The 23,244-nt window shown below is 28.4% G+C and overlaps 1 protein-coding gene across 5 annotated transcripts in view; it reads left to right on the top strand.

Moving 5' to 3' along the window:
• tna (Zinc finger MIZ domain-containing protein tonalli) overlaps positions 1-23,244 on the top strand; it is a 160,748-nt gene that overhangs the window by 116,256 nt on the left and 21,248 nt on the right. For 4 of the 5 annotated variants that reach the window (XM_075378432.1, XM_075378412.1, XM_075378425.1 and 1 more), the window contains 5 exons: positions 6,529-6,813; positions 10,452-10,601; positions 13,169-13,550; positions 17,463-17,598; positions 21,847-22,057. In XM_075378432.1, coding sequence (XP_075234547.1) covers positions 6,529-6,813; positions 10,452-10,601; positions 13,169-13,550; positions 17,463-17,598; positions 21,847-22,057 — 1,164 coding nt within the window. The remainder of the gene's footprint in view (positions 1-6,528; positions 6,814-10,451; positions 10,602-13,168; positions 13,551-17,462; positions 17,599-21,846; positions 22,058-23,244) is intronic. The other variant, XM_075378419.1, reaches the window with a different exon arrangement.

Here is a 23,244-nt window from a genome sequence, read left to right as displayed (position 1 = left end):
ATTAATTTTTATTATTATTTAATTCAACAGTATTGAAAAAAAATAGTCAGCAGTAGGAACTCTGATAACGGTAAATCATAGGTTTAAAAAGTTAAGGTTAAGCAGTGACAAAGAGAAAAGACTGTGTTTTTTTGTAATTAATAAGGCGTATTTTTAGATCTTTTGTGCCGTCACAGCAGCATAAAGCCGTGTGTTCAGATTTTAATTAAAGAAGGAACATCGTCGTTAGTTTCTCCTGGAGTTTTCTGGCAACGATATTTAATTATGGAAATAAAATTTCAGATATTAGAAAAATCTTTAAAGAATAAATTCAAACCTTCCTCAATGTTGAAATATGTCGCTAAAATATAATGCTTATAATGTGATATACCGTACTTTAGTGATAACACCAATAAATTTGTTAGATCGTATTTAACAGCTGGATGCCGACGCAAATAGCACATACCAAAAATACTATGGGAAAGATTTCCCCTCACACAGTTGAAATTATTCACAAATTCTCGTACCTCCTTACTAAAAAAAAATTATGATAAGATCATAAAAATACTTTATTGTGCTGATATAGTTTGGCAACGTTGTCAAAAAACTAATTAGTATCACTAAATTCAAAGGGAGTTTAGTAAAAATATTTTTCAAGCAAAAACCTAGGCATATTGAGATTATTGATGAACTTAAATTAATTGTAATAGATAAATTAATTAGATGTAAAATTTGTTATTCCAAATATTTTGCTCAGAAAGAACGAACTTACACTCAGAAAAAAAACAACTACAATTAAAATACATTGTAATTGAAGTATTAAATCTTGGGCCCATTATTAATTTGTTTAATCATTTACTAGTCGTTTTATGTGTTATCTGTCGCCAGCGTATTATTACATTGTGATAAAAATAGACATTCAACAAAGGTGGTAAATGTCAGTTTGTGCCAGATATTTATTTTTAAGGAAGAAACGAGTTGTATTTTATTGAAAGACAAGGAAAGAAACGTTACTTCGTTGGAATTTCTCGCTCAAATAAAATTATCATGAGACTTGTTTTCACTTATTGCTGGATTATTCGCTTTCATGTTTGATGTTACAAACCTAATTTTCTCCTGTTGAATTTAACCTGTTGATTGTTTATGTTTTTTAATCGGCATCACTCTTCGGTTTATCCTTATATAAATTTTTTAAAGCGATTAAAAAGTAATTAATGAAGTAAGAAAACAGTCACGATTGAAAAAAAAAACATTCTATTTTATTTTTTAACTGAGAGTATCCGAATAACAATATTTTGTTGCAAATCACTCTTAAATGTATCACACTATTTATTGTTGTATAAAATACGATTAGTTTTCAAAATATACAACGATTTTAGATTAATCTGGAAAGTTTTTGCCTGACCGTTTGGCAGTCTGTATTTTTTCGGGGCCTTACCTTAAAAAAAAATACAAAATAGAGGTAATAATTTAAAAAAAGAAGTATACTCTACAAAAAATATGTTTTTGATCGCATTTATTATCGTTATTATAGTAGGTCTTGTGTATTTGTTGTGACCTAGTAAAAGTTTGTTTTAAAATTCTAACTTGTTAAACGTTTTAAATATTGTCACATACGTTAAAAAAGTATTAGCCTAAGCCACACGCGTTACGTTTTCAAATTTTCTTTTTGTTTAACTTGTTAAATCATGCTAACCTTGTAAATCACTTTATTGTTTTATTTTTTTTATTTGCAAACAGGTTATAGAATCCCAGGAATATTTTATTATTTGGATTTATAATATACAACAGTAAAAGAAAAATTATACCAAAAACAAAATAATTACTCCTTGATTAGAGTCTTCTAATAATGAGGAAAATAAAAAAATAAACTTACAGACAATTTGCTACAAATAGCAATTTATTATATAATTCTTCACGTAGCGATGAAGGATTAACTTTTTGCTGCAATTAATTTATGAAGTGGTAGAGTACTTAATTAGTAGAGTAGAGCATTTAATAGTATGTATTAAGTAGTCTAGTACTAGAGCACTTAATTGAGTTCAGCGACTTATCAGTTAGATGAAACTTAACAGGCGTTCCATTGGACAGCCTAAAAATTATTAATTGAATAATCACAAAAAAATTAATTGGCACAAAAAAATTAATCACAAAAAAATTAATTTTTTAATTAAAAAATTAAAAAATTAATTGTTATTCATGTCGTGATTAATAAAAAAAAATTATAAAAGATTTTATTTTTTCTCTGTTGTTAAATTCATCCAATTTTAGCGTAGTGTATTCTCATTTTTAAGCTTTCCAGTCATTGTCAGTGTTTTTCGCGTTATAAATGAGGAAGCTAAAGCCAAGGCATTGGTACTGTATTATTGCATTGTTACTCTTAATGGAATTAAACGCGTATTACTAGTTTATAAAAACTTGCACTGGAAAGTAGTCTTCATTAATAAGTAGTCTTCTCGAATAAATAAAAATTTAATATAAAATAAGTATTTTCGAGAATAAATATCAGCAACTTCTCCATTAAAAATATAAATGTCTTAATTTTGGTGATATACATTATAATCTTGTTATATGTACCTAGTATTTTGTCGAATATGGCGGTTAAATGCTTGGTGTTTTATATCCTCTCCACTTTTCATAATAATATTATATTAAAAACAATAAACATCGTGAATCTATAAATTAATTCAATTTGCTTTATAGGGAATTATTGTTACAAGTGTTTCATATTAGTATTAAATTTTGTGCGGTATTAGGCGCTATTAGAATAATGAAGTTAAATTTTCGTTAGCGTGTTTTTGGCGGTTCCGTAAGGATGTACGTGCGGGTCTAGCGGTTTGTAACTATAATACGTTTCTAAATTAATCATTCCATTTAGAGGTGATATGTATTGATTATAACAGATTGTTATTTAAAAGAACATTTTTTTGACTTTTAAAAATTTTTCCTTATTTAGATTTTTGGAGTGGGGTAATTAAAATTTTAGTATTATTACATATTTATGTTCTATTATCAGGTACAAGAGTTTTACGAGGTTTTTAAAAATAATTTTTTTCAGGGATTTAACATCAAAAATAAAAATTTCATCGTTAAGTATTAATTTAAAGTACTAAACACGACAGTTGACAACTGTTAGCCTTTTAAAAACAGTGGCTTCTCGTTGTCGGTTAGCGTGTATTAGGTCTGTCGTCGCTTAATAATTAATTTGCATCGTTAACTTCGTCGGGCCTGATTTATGTTATTATTTTTGTATTATTTAATAAGAAATGTCATTTCTAACACAAGAAAAATTTTCTTAATATTATCATCTCATCATTTATATTGATATTTTCAATATTTAGTACATTTTGCCGTTACTGTTTATTTGCAATCTTACTAGCGGTTATTGTGCATTAGTTGATTGTAATTGTAAGATATGTTTTGCGGTTGAGGATTGCTGCCATACTGAAATAAACAGCACTGTTTTGTAATAGTTATTATTTTTTTGTGAGTGGTTATTTATTTTTTAGGTTTTTTTAAGCTCTGCATTTGAGATATTTAAATAGTTTGTTAAATAACTTTATCTACAATATCAATTGCGATATATTTTTCCGTTGAAGTTATAAATTAAGTTATTAAGGTAATTTTAATGTTTAGTACAATCAAATTTTTTCCCCAAAAATATTAAAACGACGAAAAAATTAAATTTTACTTTTTATTTAATCGGTCCTGACTGTAGGTATGAAATTTTATTTGCCGTACGAAGAATCTTTATTATCTCATACAATATATTATTAATGTCGTTAATGACTCGATTAGTTTCGTAGCTTATTTATGTAAAAGATCTTATTGTTTTGGCGGGAAAGTAACGCGGACAAGTATTTAATGTGATTTACTCCTGAAGTTTGTGAGAAACGGCGTATGCAATAAGAGGAATTTTATGATCGTCATATGTGACGGATGAACGAGGAGGCAAGTGCCGCCCCCACTGGTTGCTAAGCAACCTCGGTGACGTAATATACTACGCGTAGTACTGGTGGAGTGACGTCACGCGTTGCCAGGGGCAATTAAGGGTGGGGGTTTAGGGTATGAGTGGGAAAGGTCACCCTCCTCAGAGGCGGATCATCTCACTTGAACTAATCCGACCACCGCTACCCTGTCTTGTCCTCGTCACTCTTAATTGTATTCATTTTGCCCTAGTTCATGGTCGTGACTGTTACTCACGCATTTCATTTTCAATCACACCACTTCGAATTGACCTGGAATGCGACTACTCCTCATTTGCTCTGTCATCATAATGTTATTAAAAAAACATCGTTTTATTGAATTTATTCCAGAGAAGTTCATTTACTTTATTTTCGATTTTATTACTAAATGGTATTCATGAAATCGTCTTTGTGAAGTTGTTTCTAAGAAATATCTGTCGCATAACTGTCCGTATGCCGTCATTGCTATACAGATTTGTTGTAAATCCTTTGAATGCAAAACGTTAAAAATATTTGTTATTTCAAAGTAAACTTATTATTAATATGCGCTACCAAACTGATTTATTTCTTTAATAATATATAAACATACACAACACGCTATACCCCGTTTGCAATGGACAGCATCAGAAGTTACAGGTGAAACTACTATTTCAGAATTATAAAAAGTAAAAGAAAATGTGCAAATGAAAATAATTGAAACTGAAATTAGATTTATAAACATTTGTAGTATAAGAGGAAAAACTGTTGGTTTATAAAGTAGATTTTTGGTTCACTTTCTTAATATCTGGAAATATAATTCCAAATGATTTTTAATTTTCAGTGCCTTGCCCTGGAGAAACTATCAGTAGTACTTTTCTTTTAACTCTATTAGTATGCTATAAAATATTAAATTGCATAAACTGACTGATGATTATCGATCAAAGTGATGAATATGATGTTGAAGATCTAATTACTAGAGGATTGAGACCTTATTTCTTGTGATTCATGTCCTTAGATATTGCTTTTACTAAGTTGTTAAACAACCGTGTTTCTGAAATTAGCTGGAACCTCTGTTTTTAGCAGTGGTTCTCACTGTACTCTAGTTAGACTGTACTCTGTACACTGTACTCTGTTTTTAGTACTAGTTAGAGACTGTTTCACTCAAAATTTTCCTGAAGAACAATCAAATGAGGTCACCCATTCATAAGACTGGAGAACTATTGTATTTTTTTGTTCTTTTGACTCATCAAATACTTGGTATTTTTTCAAGGTCTAAATCATCTGAAGCTGTTGAAAACACAGTTAATTTTACAAATCTGAATCAAACTTTATTCCAATAAAGTTAAAGTTAAAATGTGTAATTAAGTGGTCAAATATTAAGGACAGTGAATGACAATTTGAACACTCGTTATATAAAAATGTATTTCATGAGTTATATAAAATTTGTTATTTTAATTGTTCTTATTATTAATCAGAAACCCAATTTTTAGCCCACGTATATTTCAAATTGTTTAACCTCTGCTTTTAATTGTATTTTGTGGGCATCCTCATTATTATTTGTAAATATCTTTTAAATGAATAAATTTACTATACATAATTATAAAGAGCACTATCAAATTATTATGACATTTTCCTAAACGGATTTATCAGAATAGTGGAGATAGTATATTCACCGTAGTTTGTGTTATCAATGTTGTCAACATAAGTAGTACTACCTTTGAATTCTGTCTGATTGTACATTAATTTTATTTTTAAATTTGTAAATGTAAATTTTTTGTAGGTATGAAAATTTTGATTATTTTTATTATCTTTCAACTTATCTGAATTATTTTCATCGCTTGTGATTGTGCTTTTATTTTTTCAATAAATTTCGACCAAATAGAAATTTCCATGTAGCAGAATATTTTTAAAAAAATTTAATATTTATGTGTGAAATTTATTAATATTATTAAAAATTTATAAGAAAATTAATTAATTATAAAAAATGTTACTTTGATGACATTTTTTATTTATCTGATAAATATAAATGTTTCAAATTTTATTTTTTTCATGATCATTTCCGACCATTTTGTTTATGATTATTAAATGTTTTAACTAATAATATTAAATGTTATTTTAATATTATTAAATATTTTAACTAATGCTGAAATCAGTATACGCAGGTTATTGCAGTCAGCTCTTTGGTGTAATTTTAATAACTGTTCTTTTGCAGTACCATTAAAACTTGTTACTCTACATACACACTTCATAGACTTTCACATTTTTGTATTATTGTTATTATAATTAAAAATAATTTTATTTATTGTCGCTAAACTAATACATATGATAAGTAAATTTTAAATAATTATTACTTATTTTTGCATTTATTGTATATGCAACAAGTATTAAGTTATGTTTTATGAGTGTGGTTTGTGTACGTGTTATTTACTTTTGTTATGAAAAGTTGCTTGATACTTGCACTTTATGTATGCTTATGATTAATGAAGAATTCAAATAAATTCACATATAAAGGTTGCTATTAACACTTATCCTAATGTTTTATTATTATGTAATTAATTTTGTTTTTTAATTCTATGTGGTGTAGTTGATATAAATTTGTTTTCAGATGCCAGGTGTGGGCCAGCATAATCAGCAGTATGGTGGAAATTATGGTGGTCAGCGAGGACATAGCATGGGAGGGCCTAATTCTATGAGTCCAATGAATGGTATGAGTCCGATGAATTCTATGGCTGGTATGGGAATGATGGGTCAAGCAAACGGCCCTGGGCCAGGGCCTGGCGGTGGTCCGATTCATGGCAGTATGATGTCAACGAACATAGGGCCGGTCTCCAAGATGGGCATGCAGGTACAATCCTCATACTTCCAGTTGGATCACAGTTTATACAACTCGGTACTAAATAAGCGTGTTTTGAAATACATAAACTACATACATTACTATTTAATTTGTTATTTTGTCCAATTTTAATTTTTCATTTTATTATGTTTCTTTATGCATTAATTTTATAACCGATACGTTTGATTAATCTTTAATAAAAAGAATATCCTCAATAAATACAAATTAGTTACTGTACAAGTTGTGTTCGCATTTTATCCATTTAGTAGTGTGATGTAATGTATGTAAATTATGTATAACAATAACATTTTTTTAATAAATATATTTGCATATTCTGTGCTGTGCTTTAGTTTGCTCTGTTTGTGTGTGTGTGTGTGTGTGTGTGCGCGTGCGCACTAATAATAAAAGTCTTACTATTAATTTTAAATAGTGTAACAATAGTTGTGAAATATTAATGACAGCATTATTTGTTATCAGTAATTACTTCTGTTTCAAAAAAAGGCATTAAGAATGTTTATTATTTGTGAATGTGAGCATTTGTACAGAAGACTACAACCAAAAAATGGCCTGTGATTAATTTTGTACCACAATTAAAGAATAGACTGTTACGGTTTTTCATTTGTAACATTATAGTTTCTTGGTTTTCATTTAAAATAGTTTGCTATCAATTTAAGTTTATATCGGTTTTGCTGCGATGTGATACTTTGTTTGCCTCATTTAATGCTGGATTTTACAGTAATGCTTCCTGTTCAGGATTTCGGTTGTTTAGAGTTTATCCTTAATAATAATAGTAATGAAATCCGGGATTTATTTATTCTAATAGATGAATCAGATTGTTACATAAATATAATTCATAATGAATAAATTACATAATTATGAATAAATTATTAATAAAAGTAATTATTTAATTGTGAATAAATATTCATAATTAAAATTTAACAAAATGAGAACAACTTTAATTGAATGTTGTCAATTCATTTTTTTTTTTTTTTAAAGCAACTGTAGATGAAGATTCATTCAGGAATTACTTTATCCTATTTTAAACATCAGTGTAGGTTTTGAATATTGATGTGATGTGTTAATAAATATTTCTGTGACACATATATCATGCTCTACCCTTTATTATTTTTTTCTCATAGTAAATTTTTAAGTTAGTTAATTGTGATTCCTCTTTTGGTTTTGAGGAAAGATTACTATTTATTATATATTTCTGTATGAAAGTTGTAGAAAAACTTACTAAAAACATTGTAAAGTTTAAATATTGAAGTTTTAGGAAAGATCTAGTCAAAATATAAATTTTCAGATTTGTTTAGTATTAATAAAAGAATAAGGAGGCCTATGACAATTTTTGCATGGTCTTGTCAGAGTTGTATCAAAACAAACATTTATGATAGTTTGTTTCATTAAATAGTGTGTAGTATTGCTATTAAAAATTATTTTATATTTTTAAATCATTATATTCTGTATTTTTGACTAGATGTATTTACATATTTTCAAATGGAATTATTCATTAAAGATAAAAATTAGCTAATTAAGATTAACTGCCGATCTAGTAATAATCTGTTAGAATTACTCTTATTTAATGTTTTTATTCCCGTATTTAATATATTATTTTTATGAAAGTATAATACTGTTGAGATAGTCAGTTATGTACGTGTCAATAATTATCATCCATGATGTTTTATGTTGCTTTTAAATATATATATATATATAAAACTGATAGCTTTATTAAACTAGATAACCCTTTTATTTTATTATCTCAATGTTAAATTATCACTTATAGATAAACTGTTACTAGTTTTAACTGATTATTTCTATCAGTTTATTTCCAATAAAGTTCTTAACTTACTGGCCATATATTTTAGATTTTTTCTAAAAGTGAAGCGATTCCCTATTGCACTATGGTATTTTTGTGAGTGAATTGATGCTATGCATGTGTACCATTATTATTGTTATTATTTTTTTATTTAATGACACTATGAAGTTAGTGAAAGAAAAATGCAAAGGCTGATTTTGTGTGTCGTGTGTGTAAGTGTGCTTGTATTTTGGGGAAAAGTGCATTTGGTTTGCCCAATACAGTGTTTAGCACATTACGTATGGTTGAATTTTTGTACTTCTAGGCTACTTGTGATACACTAACCTTCTTTTCTGAAAATGTTACCGATTTTGTATGGGCTTTGATTGTTATGTTTTAGGGATTTTGACTTTGCTCTGTGTTCTATTTAATGTGGTATCTGTTGTAAACGTGGATGTTTAGGTAGTAATGTGTATATTTTGCATAGTACATTAGTGCACATAAAACTCATCAAATCATTAGTCTTAAAAATACGAGATCTGAAACATATAAGTTTGACTACTCTTCACAATCTTTAACTAAAAAATTAAAATAGTTTCTATTTGTAATCATATAGAAAAAGTTTTTTTGAAATGTATTTTTTTTGTATTTAGAAAATATCATTTTTTTTCTTCTGGTAATACAAATATCAATTAATGATAACTTTTGCTGCATAAGGGGTGTGTGCATGATCTTGATCATTTGTTTTAAACAAACAAGAATTTCTGATGTAGTCACTGTTTAATACCATTTTCAGCTAGCAAAGTTGTTATGCCTAACACAGTTTATATAATTAAATAGTAGGAATATTAAAAATACCAGAGAGATTATATTTTATTCAGATTCAGTTATCTAGTCACGTTCCTATTCCTTTAATACAACTGGTTAAAAAATAGATATATTGACATGGGTTAATTTTAACAATGTATGTAGCGGTTAGTAAAAATTGAATTCTATTGATGAACCATGAAATTCTAATTGAAATTCTATTGAAATGAATTTTAATGAAATTCTATTGATGAAGTTTTGAAATCAGATCTTAAGAAAATTCTAGAGGTATATAGTAATTTTCTTTAAAGTTACAAACGTTCATTTACTCATGAATGGTTTTGTTTTTATTTTATTTTTTTTTTGTAAAAATTATAATTGTAAATTTAATGTAAATTCTTTTAAATGAATTATATTTGGGATATTTCTGTCCAGAAATGATCATGGTTGTAGAAGTGTACTTTGTATAATATTCATGGGGATCAAAGATACCTCAAGTTATAAGAGTTTTTACCAGTTATTAAATAAATACACAGTTAACTTGTTAAAATGTAACACATATTATAAATAAAGACCCATGCTATTATAATACTTATATATTTTATATTTTGTTAAACATTTTATTTTGAATGCATTGCTTTATTATTTTTTAATATTGAAATCAATGAATCAGCTGAATAATAAAATATAAGGAAGATATATTTGACCTTATTGATTCATTGTATTGTTTATTTAATGAAGAATGCATTTTCAGAAGCACCATCCATCACAACCTCCTTTGCTAATAATGTTAGTGTTTTTAAAAGTAAAGTATATGAATCGTAATTTAAAAAATAAGTGATTTTTTTAAAATTATAATGCGAGTGTATTTTTAAAAAATTGAACATTGTATGAAAACAATTTAATATAAAAATACTTCTGAAATATATTCTTAAAAATAAAGCTTGAGTAAATACCACGGTGATTATAGCTTCCTTATATTTTATTGCTTTGGATACATTTATCTAATATCATTAATTTTTTTTATTTGTTGATATTTCTGTTTTTCCAATAACAATGTAATCCATTGTTGTTTATTTTGATTGTTATTTAGGGTCCAGGTCCACAGGTTTATGGACCCAGAAGATTGGCTCCGTATCCAAGTCCAGCTATGCATATGAACCAGAAACGTGGCCAGCAGTATCCTAGCCCTGGACCAAGCCCAAACTTACAACCAGGGTTCCCACCTACTGCTGCACCACAGGTGAATTCAACTTCTTGTAATGTGTGTGTGTATGTGTGCATATGTGTGCACACTTGCACCAATGCATGCATATTGATATTTGTGTATGAATATGAAAAAGATTTTTAAATTATATTTAAGTGGCTAATCTTTAATTTAAGCCTTATTTTGAACTTTTGATTGGTTAATATTTTATACTGAAACTATTACATCAGATAGATTTGATATGTATACGAATATATTTATACAGTTCTGGAGGTTAAGCAGAAATATAAAAAAAAAATTTGATATATGTGTCGAGTCTCATTTTTTAAAATTGCTTTTTATTACAGTTATTTATTGAAAGCAGGTTTCATTATTGATTTTTTTTTTGTAGATGAGTGGTTTATGTTAGGTTTTAGTTTGATAATCATTAGGATGAATGTTTTTCAAATAAATCAGTATAGTAATGAAGGCCTTAGCTTTTCCATTCTTAGTGCTCCAATAAACACAGAAAAAAGTAGCTTCTTGTATATAAAAAATGTAATTAATTGTGTATCTCACAAGTATTTTATAATGTACTAGAAAATATTGAGTCAATATTCTTTTTTCTATTTATTAGGGAATGACTTCTGTAATCTTGTTAATGATTCTCAGTTAACTTAGTGTTAATGCCAATTATTAGCAGATATACTTATTACATGAACAAGGGACACAGCTGCCTCTGGACTGGGAAGTTATATAAATATATGAGACTTTTTTATCATAATCAATCAGTCAGTGCTGACATCACTAACTTTTATTTCCACTTGTAATTGGCAGCCTATATTTTATTTTCAGGAAGCAAGAAGAATAAGTAACACAACTTATGAAAGTGAATGGGACATTAAAATAAGCAAAAAATATTCATAATTATTTTTATTAACTCAAAATATCAAAATGGATTTTAATTTTTGAATCATTAATATCCCAGTAAATTACTACTAGTTTAGACAAATTATGTTTTTATTCTGAAACATATGAAATGCATCTTAGTAAACAAATGACACCTCCAAACCCAATATCAAACACGTAATGAAAGAAAATAGTTATAGCTTGTTTATACTCATTTCCACAATGGGAGAAAAGTCAAGACAAAAAATTAAGTGAACAATATTTTGTTTCAAAAAAGATGTATTAAAATCATTTATTGTTATTATTATAAAAATGTATATTTGTTCATAAATAAGTCTAAGCATGAATATATATGATTATTTGCATATATATATGATTACTCCGTAGATGTTTACATTTTTTATCATCTGTGTGTAGGTGCATTATTGTGGTGAAAAAAAATTTTCTTTTTGGCTAGATTTGGACATTTAGCCTGGATAGCGCCCTTCAGTTGGTCCAGTAGTGAAGCATAATACTTTGTGTCAATTGTCTTACCTTTTAACATGCAGTCTATGAGCACTACACCATGAGAACCCCAAAAAACCGTTTCCAAGACTTTTCCTGGAGATGGAACCGTTTTTGCTTTCTTTGGCACTTTCAGCTGCTCCCACCCTCCATCCACTGTTTGGTCTGTGGGTTTAATGGTGAATCCATGTTTCATCTAGTATTATAAAATGTTGAAGAAATTCTGTATTTAAATAAATCTTAAACACTAATGAGAACACTAATAAATTTTAAACAGTCAAAAACTGTTTAAGTTTTTGACTGTTGGCAATGTGACACCCTCATTTTTAGAGGAAGGCTTTTTCATACCCAAAATTTTGTGTAAATTTTAGTGAATACATTCCATCAAGATGGTTGTGATGTACAGTAAGTTTGTGTAGCTTTAGTCTGTGATCATTTAGTATGGTATTGTGGAGCTCTGATGATTTTGGTAGTCATAACAGTTTTTGAGTATCCCAAGTGTTCGTCATCTTGAATTAGTGTACGACCACATTTTAATTCACCAGCCCACTTTTACTGTCGAAAACTATATTTCTTATGTTAGTCTATAATTAAAAGTCATCTAAACCATGAAAAAAGTCTAATAGAGATTCTATAAAGTTGTATGTTATGTTTATGAATATTAATTCATATATTTTCACTTTTAAGACTGAACATTTTCTAGTAAAAAGTTATTATTTTACTTTATTTTATACATCATAATTAACTCTTGCATTATTCCATAAACTAGAAGTTCTACCCATCTATAGGTGGTGTTAGTAGAACTATCTTGTATCACAGACAGTAGTAAAAAAAGGAGGTTTGATGTGAATGCATGTCAAGTAATTGACAATAGTGTTTGCTGGATTTGAGCTAGCATCTCTTGGATTATAAATCTTTACTGCTTTACCATTAAGATATTATGACCCCATTATTCTACAGTACTTATTTTTTCTATAACATTTAAAATGTTATGTGACAGAAATAAATGTAAATTTTTTGTTACTTATGAATTATTTACAAATAATGAGAGTATTGTTGAAAATATAAACTTGTTAAAACATGTAAATTAGTAATTTTGAATGTAGAATATTGCTTTATTATTTTTGTAATTATTCATATGACAATTGTTATACTCCTTTTTTCATCAATTTAAAATTTCGTTAATTTGTATTTGTGTCTTTTTGTTGTAGTACCCTAGTGGTTATACTAGTGGTCGACCAGGATTTCAAAGTCAGTACCCACCTCAACAAACTATGGGAGCCACTACAGCAGGGTTTGTACCCGGTTCCGGAAATTCAGGAGGTCGTGGAGCTAGACAATCAACACCTCCATATACCACGTCTGGAAGCCAGTCAGGCCAGTATTTTGGTCAGTTCCAGGCAGGCAGTGGGCCTCAATATGGAGCTACAGGTTTTGCAGGAGATATGCGAAGCAGTAGCTACCAGCATTCTCCGATTCCTGGCAACCCGACTCCTCCACTGACACCAGCAAGCAGCATGCCTCCTTATATCTCACCTAATGCTGATATCAAACCTGGTTTTGGTGATATTAAACCTACTCTCCCAATTCAAAGTAAGAATATTCATTTAATTTGATAGATTATTTTATAGTTAATATTTAAAAAAAGTGTTTAAATTAATCTAGTTATTGAATTTGATTGATTATCTGATTCAGAATTAAATTACTTTATATATAAAGGTTTATTTATATTTATATATAAACAATGTTTTTAAGTATATAATATTTTTACGTTATCGTTTAGGAATTAGACTTATAAAAAGTGACCAATGCATCAAAGTGTATTTTGATTATCTTCTAAAAAAATAGTTTTAAGTTAAATAATTGTTTTGAGAATAGTTTTGAATCAAATTATTTAAAAAAAAAAAAACCTTATATTGATGACAAGAATTTAGCAGCTGCAGTCATTCTCACTTTCTTTGATGTACTTGCAATATTTTTTTAAATTAAGCACTGGTCATATAATTCAATATCTGTAGTTAGACTATATTTTTTATCAACTTCATAATGTTTATATAAAAAAACGCTTTCAATTGATTTTAACTTTTTAATTCATTATCAGGGTTATCATTTTGTGTAGATACATACTAAAGACTATATTAAGGATAAATCTGTGTTAAATTGTATATATCTCTGTTCAAGAGTTTTATTCTGTGTAGTTTCATAAGTTATTTTTTTTTTTTTATTGTTTTAGAACAGTCAGAAAATTCAATCGTTAATACTTGAATTTTTTAACGCTAATTTAATACAAAACAGGTACCTTAAATGAACCAATTATGCTAACACTACTTGTGAACACAGACATTGCTGAAATTAAATCAGCAGCAATTGATGTTTCTGATTTTAAAATTGGAACTACTGGTACACCACATCTTTTCCATAAGATTTTGATCTGAATTTGAAGTGCTTGTAATTTGACACAAATTTTTTCAGTCATGTGTAGATAGCTTTTATTAGTTTTTTTTCAGTTACCTAAAATGCATTCATATTATTATGGATTAAACTTTCAATAAAAAAAACAAAAAAAAAAAACAAATAGGTTACAGCTGTGTAATTATAACAACAATATTAAACTCTGCATATAATTTTTGTGTAAAAGATAGCCACATATAACATGTAATTGATATGAAAGTATGATTGCACTTAAAACATATTATATCTAGGCTGATAGATGTAGTTCAAAGATTGTTTTAAAACATGTAGAAAGAAGTAAAATGTAGTGTTACTAACTAATCTACCAACATTGTTCTTAGCTCATTTGAGAAGCTGTCTCCACTTTACCTTAGATTCAGTGTTGCATATAATGTTATTTAAGTTTAAAAAATAAAGGCTCTGTACTATAGTTCATAAATTATTATTTAGAAATTTGTGAACAAATTATACATTTGTACTTCATGATGAAAAAACTAAGAAAACAATATTGAAATACTTAAAAAAAAGAAGCTAGAGTAATGATTCATTTAATTTTTCATCATGTAAGTCTGTGATAAATAATCATTTATTTTAGTTAAAGAAAAGATTTTTCACAAAAACTTTATTGTAGACCCTTAAAAAGGAAGGTTATAATAAATTCTTATGCATTTCTAGACTCAAGAAAATATTAATAATAAATCATATGAATATTGTTAGAAGAAGATGTATTATATATATATTTTCTTCTTTGGTATCATAATTATAAACAGTTAATCATTTTTCAGTGTTACAGGCTAATGTCATATGTTATTTGTATCTCAATTAGTCTCTCATATATCATGGCATTTTCACACGCCACAAAATTGTCATCTCATCTAATACTTTAAAGCAATAAAAAAAAAGAAAAAAGAAAAAGTTGCTCATATGTTATTTACAACTGTTTGAACATTATATGTAAGCTAACTGGGCTAGTCTAGTGGTTAACTCGTTGCAAAGCAATTGTTTAGCAGCTGATTTTCGAAGTCGAAGGTTCTGAGGTTCAGATCCTAGTAAGAGTTAGTTACTTTTATACAGATTTGAATACTAGACAGTGGATACCAGTGTACTTTGATTGTTGGATTTCAATTAACCACATATCTCAGGAATGGTTGACCAGAGTCTGTACAAGATTACACCTCATTTACATTTGTACATAATCATCCTCTTCTCATTGGGGTAATGGGGGGTTGTTTATTCTTCACTATTTGAACAGATTGCAACGTATACTTTAGGAAAATAAAGAAAAGTTATTTAGAAGTCTTTCATTAAAAAATATCATAATAAAAGCTTACTATACTGAGTAAGCTTTTATTTTAATAACATAATGGAAGTGATTTGATAAGTTTACATGTTGTAATACAAATACAAGAATGATGTTTATCAATTTATAGCATTCAGAAATTTGACTGTAAATGTTTTCCAGAAGCTATTTTCTTCAGCAATTAACTGGGGAAATAATTTTCCCCAATTAATTGCTGAGAGGAAATAGTTTTTTACTACTGATCATTATTTTATTTTATTTTTTTGTAAATTTTAACGAAATCTTAATAACAGTGAAATCACAGTGGAGCTGTAATAGTCATGTTTATAGAAATAGTCATGGTTTATGCATTATTTGAACATTTTTTTTTGCATATGTAAAATAATTTTTTTTTTTTTTTAATAAAATATCTTGTTTTAAATGAAGTTTCATGATAAAGATAGACTTATCCTTACAACGGCAAAGATGTACATTTGGAAACTATCAACTTATCACCTCACATACTTGTGGCACGATGCATCTACCCAATGTAATGTTATATATTCTACTGCTCTACTTGCTAGCTCTTTAGTTTTGTTCAAAATCTCATAATGGCCTGAAACATGCTGTGATAGTGTAAATCTGAGTCCTTTGTAATCAAACAGTGACTGTTAAAAGTGAACTGAAGAAACTAATACACACCTTATGCACTAAAAGCAGTATTAAAAACAGAGGTGAGGCAAATGATTCAGTATTTCATTCGAAGGATGATAACAAAGTTAAATTAAACAATGAATTTGATGACAGTCAGAAGAAACTATTATTAAATTCCTGAATTGTTAACATTGAAGTGTAGTTCCATTAAGATTCATAGTTTGTTTGCATGTTTATTTATTCAAAGGTAGGGAGTTAACAGACTTTTTTTAACAATTCATTTTTACGTTATTTATAAAATGTTGTTCATGCACATGTGTTCATGCAGTTGTAGATAGCAAACAGGTTACTTTTTAATAACATAGGGTTCTTTCCCATTTTAGTTGTCGATTGGTCTTTTTTTTCAGTAGCCTGCTTTAGAAATGAAAATTCAGATATGCTCAGTTTATTCTGGAATTTAAGTTTATAAAGATAAACATCCTATTCGAACTAGAAATGAAGGCTTGGTCACATTGCTCAAGTGCATCCATTGGTTCCACAGTTATAATTTTCATTTAATCGGCAAATTGTGCCACATATTGCATTAAAAATTATGTATTAACATTTTCAAAATTGTTTCTGTTAATAATAGGTAAACACTTCAATCAGTATAATTAAATTAAAATAATAAAAATACCAAATTTTTTTATATGCTTTATCATTTTTAGGTGACATTGAACATATTAAACTTGTAAATGCTGTACTGTATTTGTTTTATGAAAGAAGCTTTTTGTTTTTGGGATTGCATAGTATAAATTTGTTTAGTATTTAGCCAAAATAATAAGGTTATTCAGTTTTAGGAAAATATGCAGCTCATTTAAAGAGGCTGGTTATCACATCAGGCATGAGTGATTCGTTGTATATGATTTGATGCTGCATCTTAGGCCTATTATAAGACTGAAAACAAGGGAATAATTTCTTCCTGAATTTTTCTGTGGATTACGGTAATTTAAAATTGTTTTAAGACAACGGATAATTACAGTCTTGTACTGCACAGCCTCATGAGATAACTAAGAAACTCATTTTAAATTAATATCAAGTGATATTAAGTGATTTACCATATTTTTTATTATTTATTTCAGAGGATGATGAGCTGAGACTGACATTTCCGGTGCGAGATGGGATTATACTTCCACCGTTCCGGCTGGAACACAATTTAGCAGTTAGCAATCACGTCTTCCAGCTGAAACCCACTGTGCATCAGACACTAATGTGGAGGTATGTTTTTTTTTTTTAGTAAAAAACGTTTTTTAATAAAATAGGTTTGTATTAAGTTTTACCAGATGATTTTAATATTCATTTTAAAGCCTTACAGGGACTCAGTTATTTATCATGAATATTAAAATTAAATTATGTGAATCAGTACAATTTAAAGCTGTGTTTTATTTTGTTTGCAATATTACAATTATTGAATGACATACATTGTTGGATGATATGCAGAGCAATAATCTTTGTCCTGTATTTCTGGAATATCCCAACCTAAAATATATTGGATATGAAGTTAGAAATCCATTTTAGCAGTGAAGCAGCATAAAAATATAAAATATTCTCTGTTATATATTGAAGTTATATAGAACTGACTTAACTTGAATTATGTTAAATTGATATTCTTTTCAAATTGTGCTCTCAACATGTTTTTTTATTTTTTATTTATGTAGTTAGCAAATGGCTTTACCAGTTAGTTTACAGCATAATTAAAAATGGAATAAAATATTATATATATATACTATTGTATACAGAGGAAGAGGTTTTTGTTTGTTCGGGATAAACAAAAATCTACCTGATCAATTGCAACCAAATTTTTACCCATGTTTCTTGGCATAAGTGAAAAGGTTTTTAGATATATTTCATCTAGAAAAGTTTTGAAAAAAAAGAAATATATATATATGTGAATATTAACATAAAGTAATATATATGAAAAATTCATATATGTAATATTAATATATATATTATATATACTGAGTTTCCTAAGCATAGCACAGTTGGTATATAATATTATTTATATATAAATCAAATGAAATTCAACCTTACCAATAATTCCTCCGCATTCTCTTTTCTAGCACTTTTGTTCATTCAACTTTTGGTTGAATGACCAAAAAAGTTTGAATGACCAAAGTTTGGTCATCCAAAAAGTTAAAGTTTAATCCTCAGGAAAAGTTATTCTTCAATTTGAGATCTTTAAAATTAAAATATGTAGAATGTAAATTTATAAAATGTTAAAATCGCAACAGCTGGTCATCATAGTATAAAATTAGTCATGTCTGTTATATAAGAAGGTTGCAGTTGTTATGAATATTAGTAGTTGGAGGGAGTTTACGTATTGTGATAATTACTAATTATTTGTTTGAATAGAATATTGCGCTCGAATCTTGTCTGTTCATTGATTAATTTATTGTTATTATAGTATATATTGAATTTTTTGAGGATACTGATTTTGTAAAAGACGTTAAAAATATCTAATATTTTTATAAAATTATTGGGATTGTAGTTGTGTTTATTTTCTAATATGTTTTTAGCGTAATTTGATTTATCCAAGTAGCCATTCTCTATGTTGTTAATATGCTCTTTGGCTCTTAATAGAAAAAGAACGGTTGGTCATGTCTCTACATTGTAAGTGGCAGTCTTCACATTTCAAACTACAGACTCCTTGCTTATCTATATTTATATTTTTGGAGTTTACTATTTTAGTATGATCGTTATTGTTTATAACATTTGTTATTATATTTTTAGTGGTGTATGTTGTCTTTAGATTATAAGCTTTATATATTTTATCAAAATATTTATAAAATGAGTTAAATTCTAATTTTATATAAGATTTTTCGAAGTCATTATGGAATAATTTTATGTTGTCTTTTATATATATTTTATATTTAATTTTAAAGTATAATTTATTGGTCAGCTCTTCATTGTAACCATTTAATACTGCTATATTCTTTATAATATTTATTTCGAAATTTAGTTTTAAATTTTGTCTTAAAAAAAAAATTGTTCACAATTTGTATGATGAGTGTATATTGTCACCTGAAGAAGTTTAGAGAATTCTAAGTGAAACGTAGTGAATTTAATTTATAAGTTTGTATAGTTGATTGGTTAATCCAAGAGATTAATAAAGATAATATTTTTCAGTAAAATATATATATGTATATGTGTGTGTGAGCGCGCGCGCGCGCTGGTCTCTGTAGTACTTGTAGTAGTAGTAGTGGAGATTTGCTGGATGAAAACAAACTTTAATGAATTGGTAACTGGCAGTGTCTTATCACTGTGTGAGCTGGATTATTTGAAGTGAATGATTATGAATATCAAAAAACCAGTTTCCAAATTTTTTGAAACTCTGAGTTTCAAGGGTTAAAATGGATTTTCAAATTTTTTTTGAAACCCTGTTATTTTTTTTTATTTTTTGGTAACAAATGAAGAATCAACCTGATTTTTGGTGAGCACAATCTGCATGTCAGTAACCAATTTTTAGATTTTTAAAATTCAACCCTGAAAGAGTATGAAGGAATGTAAAACATTTTGAACAATAACTATATTTTCCCAATCCCAACTATAATAAATGAGATATCAGTAGATTTGGGCTTGCAAATACTCTTTAGATAAATAATTTAAAAAAAAATTTTATTTTTTTTAATTTAGATTTTTTTAATGTATGTGTGACTGGCTGCTTTTCCCTCCACTTACTTGACTGAAAAACATAAAATGAAAGATTGATTGCTATGTGAAACTCAATTAACCATATAACGCATGTGAAACTGCAATGGGGAGTTAGTACAATGTGTGGCTATTAAATAATGAGACTAATGCTGTAAAATATGCTATTTTAAATTTATACTATTTGGTTATTATCCCCTTTAATATACAGTCCTCTGTCATTACAACGCTCCATGCCAATTTTTTCATTGTTCTAAACAGTACTGGAAGTCTTTTTCTGTGAGCTCTTTCATGACACATGCCACTTTTACTTTCACAGCTTCAATGGTCTAAAATCTTGTTCCTTTTAATGCAGATTTGACCTTGGGGAACAGATAAAAGTCACATGGTGCCAGGTCAAGTGAATAAGGCAGATGGTCTTAGACTGGGATGTCATACTTAGCTTGAAAGGTTTTGACAGACAATGCAGTGTGAGCCGGTGCATTGTCCTGATGAAGAACCCATGACTTGTTCCTCCACAATTCAGGTAGTTTTTTCTTACTTTTTCACTGAGTTGAGCAAGGACCTCAAGGTAGTATTGTTTATTAATAGTTTGACCATCAGGAACCCAGTCAAGGTATGCAATCCCATAAATATAAAAAATACTATCATCACTTTAAATTTCTATCATCTTCAACATCGTCCCTTGGAAACACTTAAACCACTCAAAAACCGGCACATATGATAAACATTCATTGCCATATACACTTTTTAATAATAGATAAGTTTCAGTAGTGGTTTTTCCAAGTTTCATATGAAATTTCATGACAATTATTTGCTCTAATAAAACACTTATCATTTTTTCGGCAAAACAAAAAATAAACATGTTATCGAAATGAAGGCCATGACCAGACTAATATATCTACAGAAACTGTAGTGGCAACAATTGAAAGAGAAGGCATCAGCATGATGCCTTCTGATACTGTGTGGTATACACAGTATCGGTCGCACTAATTTGGCGCATGCGCAGTTCTGCAGCAGCATTAGTCTTGTTATTTAATAGCCACATCTTGTATATATTATAATGAACTATACATGTATGAAAATGCTTGTTCTAAACATCTTTTAATGTGGTTAAGAACTTATGATTAAATCTTATCATCTTTTATCATTTCAAATTGGTTCATAATGCAGTCTCAAAAAATTGTAAATTATCATGATTCTCTATTTTTGTGAAAGATAGAAGGGCTGGCTGATTGTCACTTTGTTGGTTTATCCCTTTTCTTTCTTCCATTTATAATTATTTTGGAATTTGGGTCACTTGCCGTGTGACTTTACTCACAACATCAAAACTTTAGCTGATAATCTTGAAGAAGCAACTTTCTTATTGAGGAAGGATTCTATTGACTCTGGGTTTGTCAAGGAATAGCCAACCAATAGCTGACATACCCACTGAGTAAAATTACGCTTTCTTCATCTCTTATAATCTAAATCTGAGCATTAGAAAGTACTTTTTAGTGTTTATTTATGAAATGACTACAGGGTGGCATCCTGTTGCTACATATTCACTTGAAAGAAATCCTGTATGTGAAATTAATCTACAATTTAGTAACTTGAATACAAAAATTTTGTCTTGTTTTGATCATTGTTTCTGTTGTTAATCTCCTTCTGGCTATGAACTGACTGATTCATTCTTGTTAGAATTTATAGATAGGTATATTGTGTTTCCAGATTTGACCTGAAACATAAGAGGGGATTTAATTAGAAAATTATATGAGCTTGTTAGTGATATCAGGTTGTGTCATATAAGGTTATTATTTAGTAAAATTTATTTTACAGATCAGACTTAGAACTGCAGTTAAAGTGTTTCCACCATGAGGACAGACAGATGAACACTAACTGGCCTGCAAGTGTTCAGGTTTCTGTTAATGCAACTCCACTAAGTATTGATCGTGGTGAAAATAAAACATCTCATAAACCTTTGTATCTAAAAGAAGTTTGTCAGCCAGGCAGAAATACAATACAAATAACAGTATCTGCTTGCTGTTGTGTAAGTATCATTTCTTTGTATTTTTTCTTCATTCCATTATATGGTTGTTGAAAAGTTAAAATTTTACTGCTTCTTAATATATTGGGATAACTTTTAGAAGGCTAAAGTTAATTCTTAAAACTATTGTTTTAGTATTTATTAATTGTAGTTACATATATTACAGTTTAATGTTTATATTTGTGTGCAGAATGTTTTTATATAATGGTATATTAGTGTTATAACCACGGCTGGATTTAGATATGGGTCACATGAGCCTGGGCCAAGGCAGCAAATTTGGGTAAAAATGTGAATTTTTTTTCTAAAAAATAAAGTTTACAAATTTTAACTACTGACATAATGCAATATGAAAAACATATTTTTCAAAGTAGTCTAAAGCAAGATAATTTTGGCAGATCAGTTTTATAGCACAACGTTGTCATTTGCCAGCTAGCATGTTAAATCAGTAAATATACAATCAGCTGTTGGAGAGGGTGGCAGCATGCTATCTACTGTGTGGATAGCATGATGCCATACACACAGGGTGATGCTGTCTTGTGTGCTTGTGCTTGCACAGATCACCAATTAGTTTTTACTAACCAGAATACTTACTGCCGGCTGTCACACCATTCAGGTTAGTTGTTTGTTAAAGCTGACTGTCTAGTGTCTTGTCATTGTTGTGTCATTAGATTTTCACACTATTCTGCTCTTACAGCAAAAGTTTCTATTGTATGTAAAAAATATAACTTGTTTCAGTTCAAATTGTATTCCTAGTATCGTTTAGTGTATTTGTTTTGTAAGTACTCAGTTCATTTTATTTAGTATAATTTTTGTTTAAAGTTAAGTTTGGTTGTGTTATTTTAACCAAAAAAATGGGTGGTTGTAAAAGACTTTGACAGTTCAAAGTTCCGAAAAGTAGCGGGCAGGAGGAAAAATAAAGTGAACTAAATAATAAGTAAAACCGTTAAATTAAACTATTTTCTTTTAAAAGTAATCCTAGTACAGGGAAAACTTCTTCCAAATTTGATTCAACACCTTCACAAATTTAATGATCGATGAAGAAACGTGTGGAGTTCAGTTGACTTTTATTTGATCCTGTTTTGCCTACTGCTGAACTAGAGGCCTATGATAATAATCAACGTAGTCCCATATGATTGTCAATCGAGCCAAGTGGAGGTCCAAATAAAATTGTATCTGATGCTGAAGAAAAC

The sequence above is a fragment of the Lycorma delicatula genome, chromosome 1 (assembly GCF_047948215.1).
Source record: "Lycorma delicatula isolate Av1 chromosome 1, ASM4794821v1, whole genome shotgun sequence".
In the NCBI taxonomy this organism is placed as follows: Eukaryota; Metazoa; Arthropoda; class Insecta; order Hemiptera; family Fulgoridae; genus Lycorma; species Lycorma delicatula.
The sequence above is the reverse complement of the archived record's forward strand: the minus strand, read 5'-3'. Positions and strand labels throughout refer to the sequence as shown.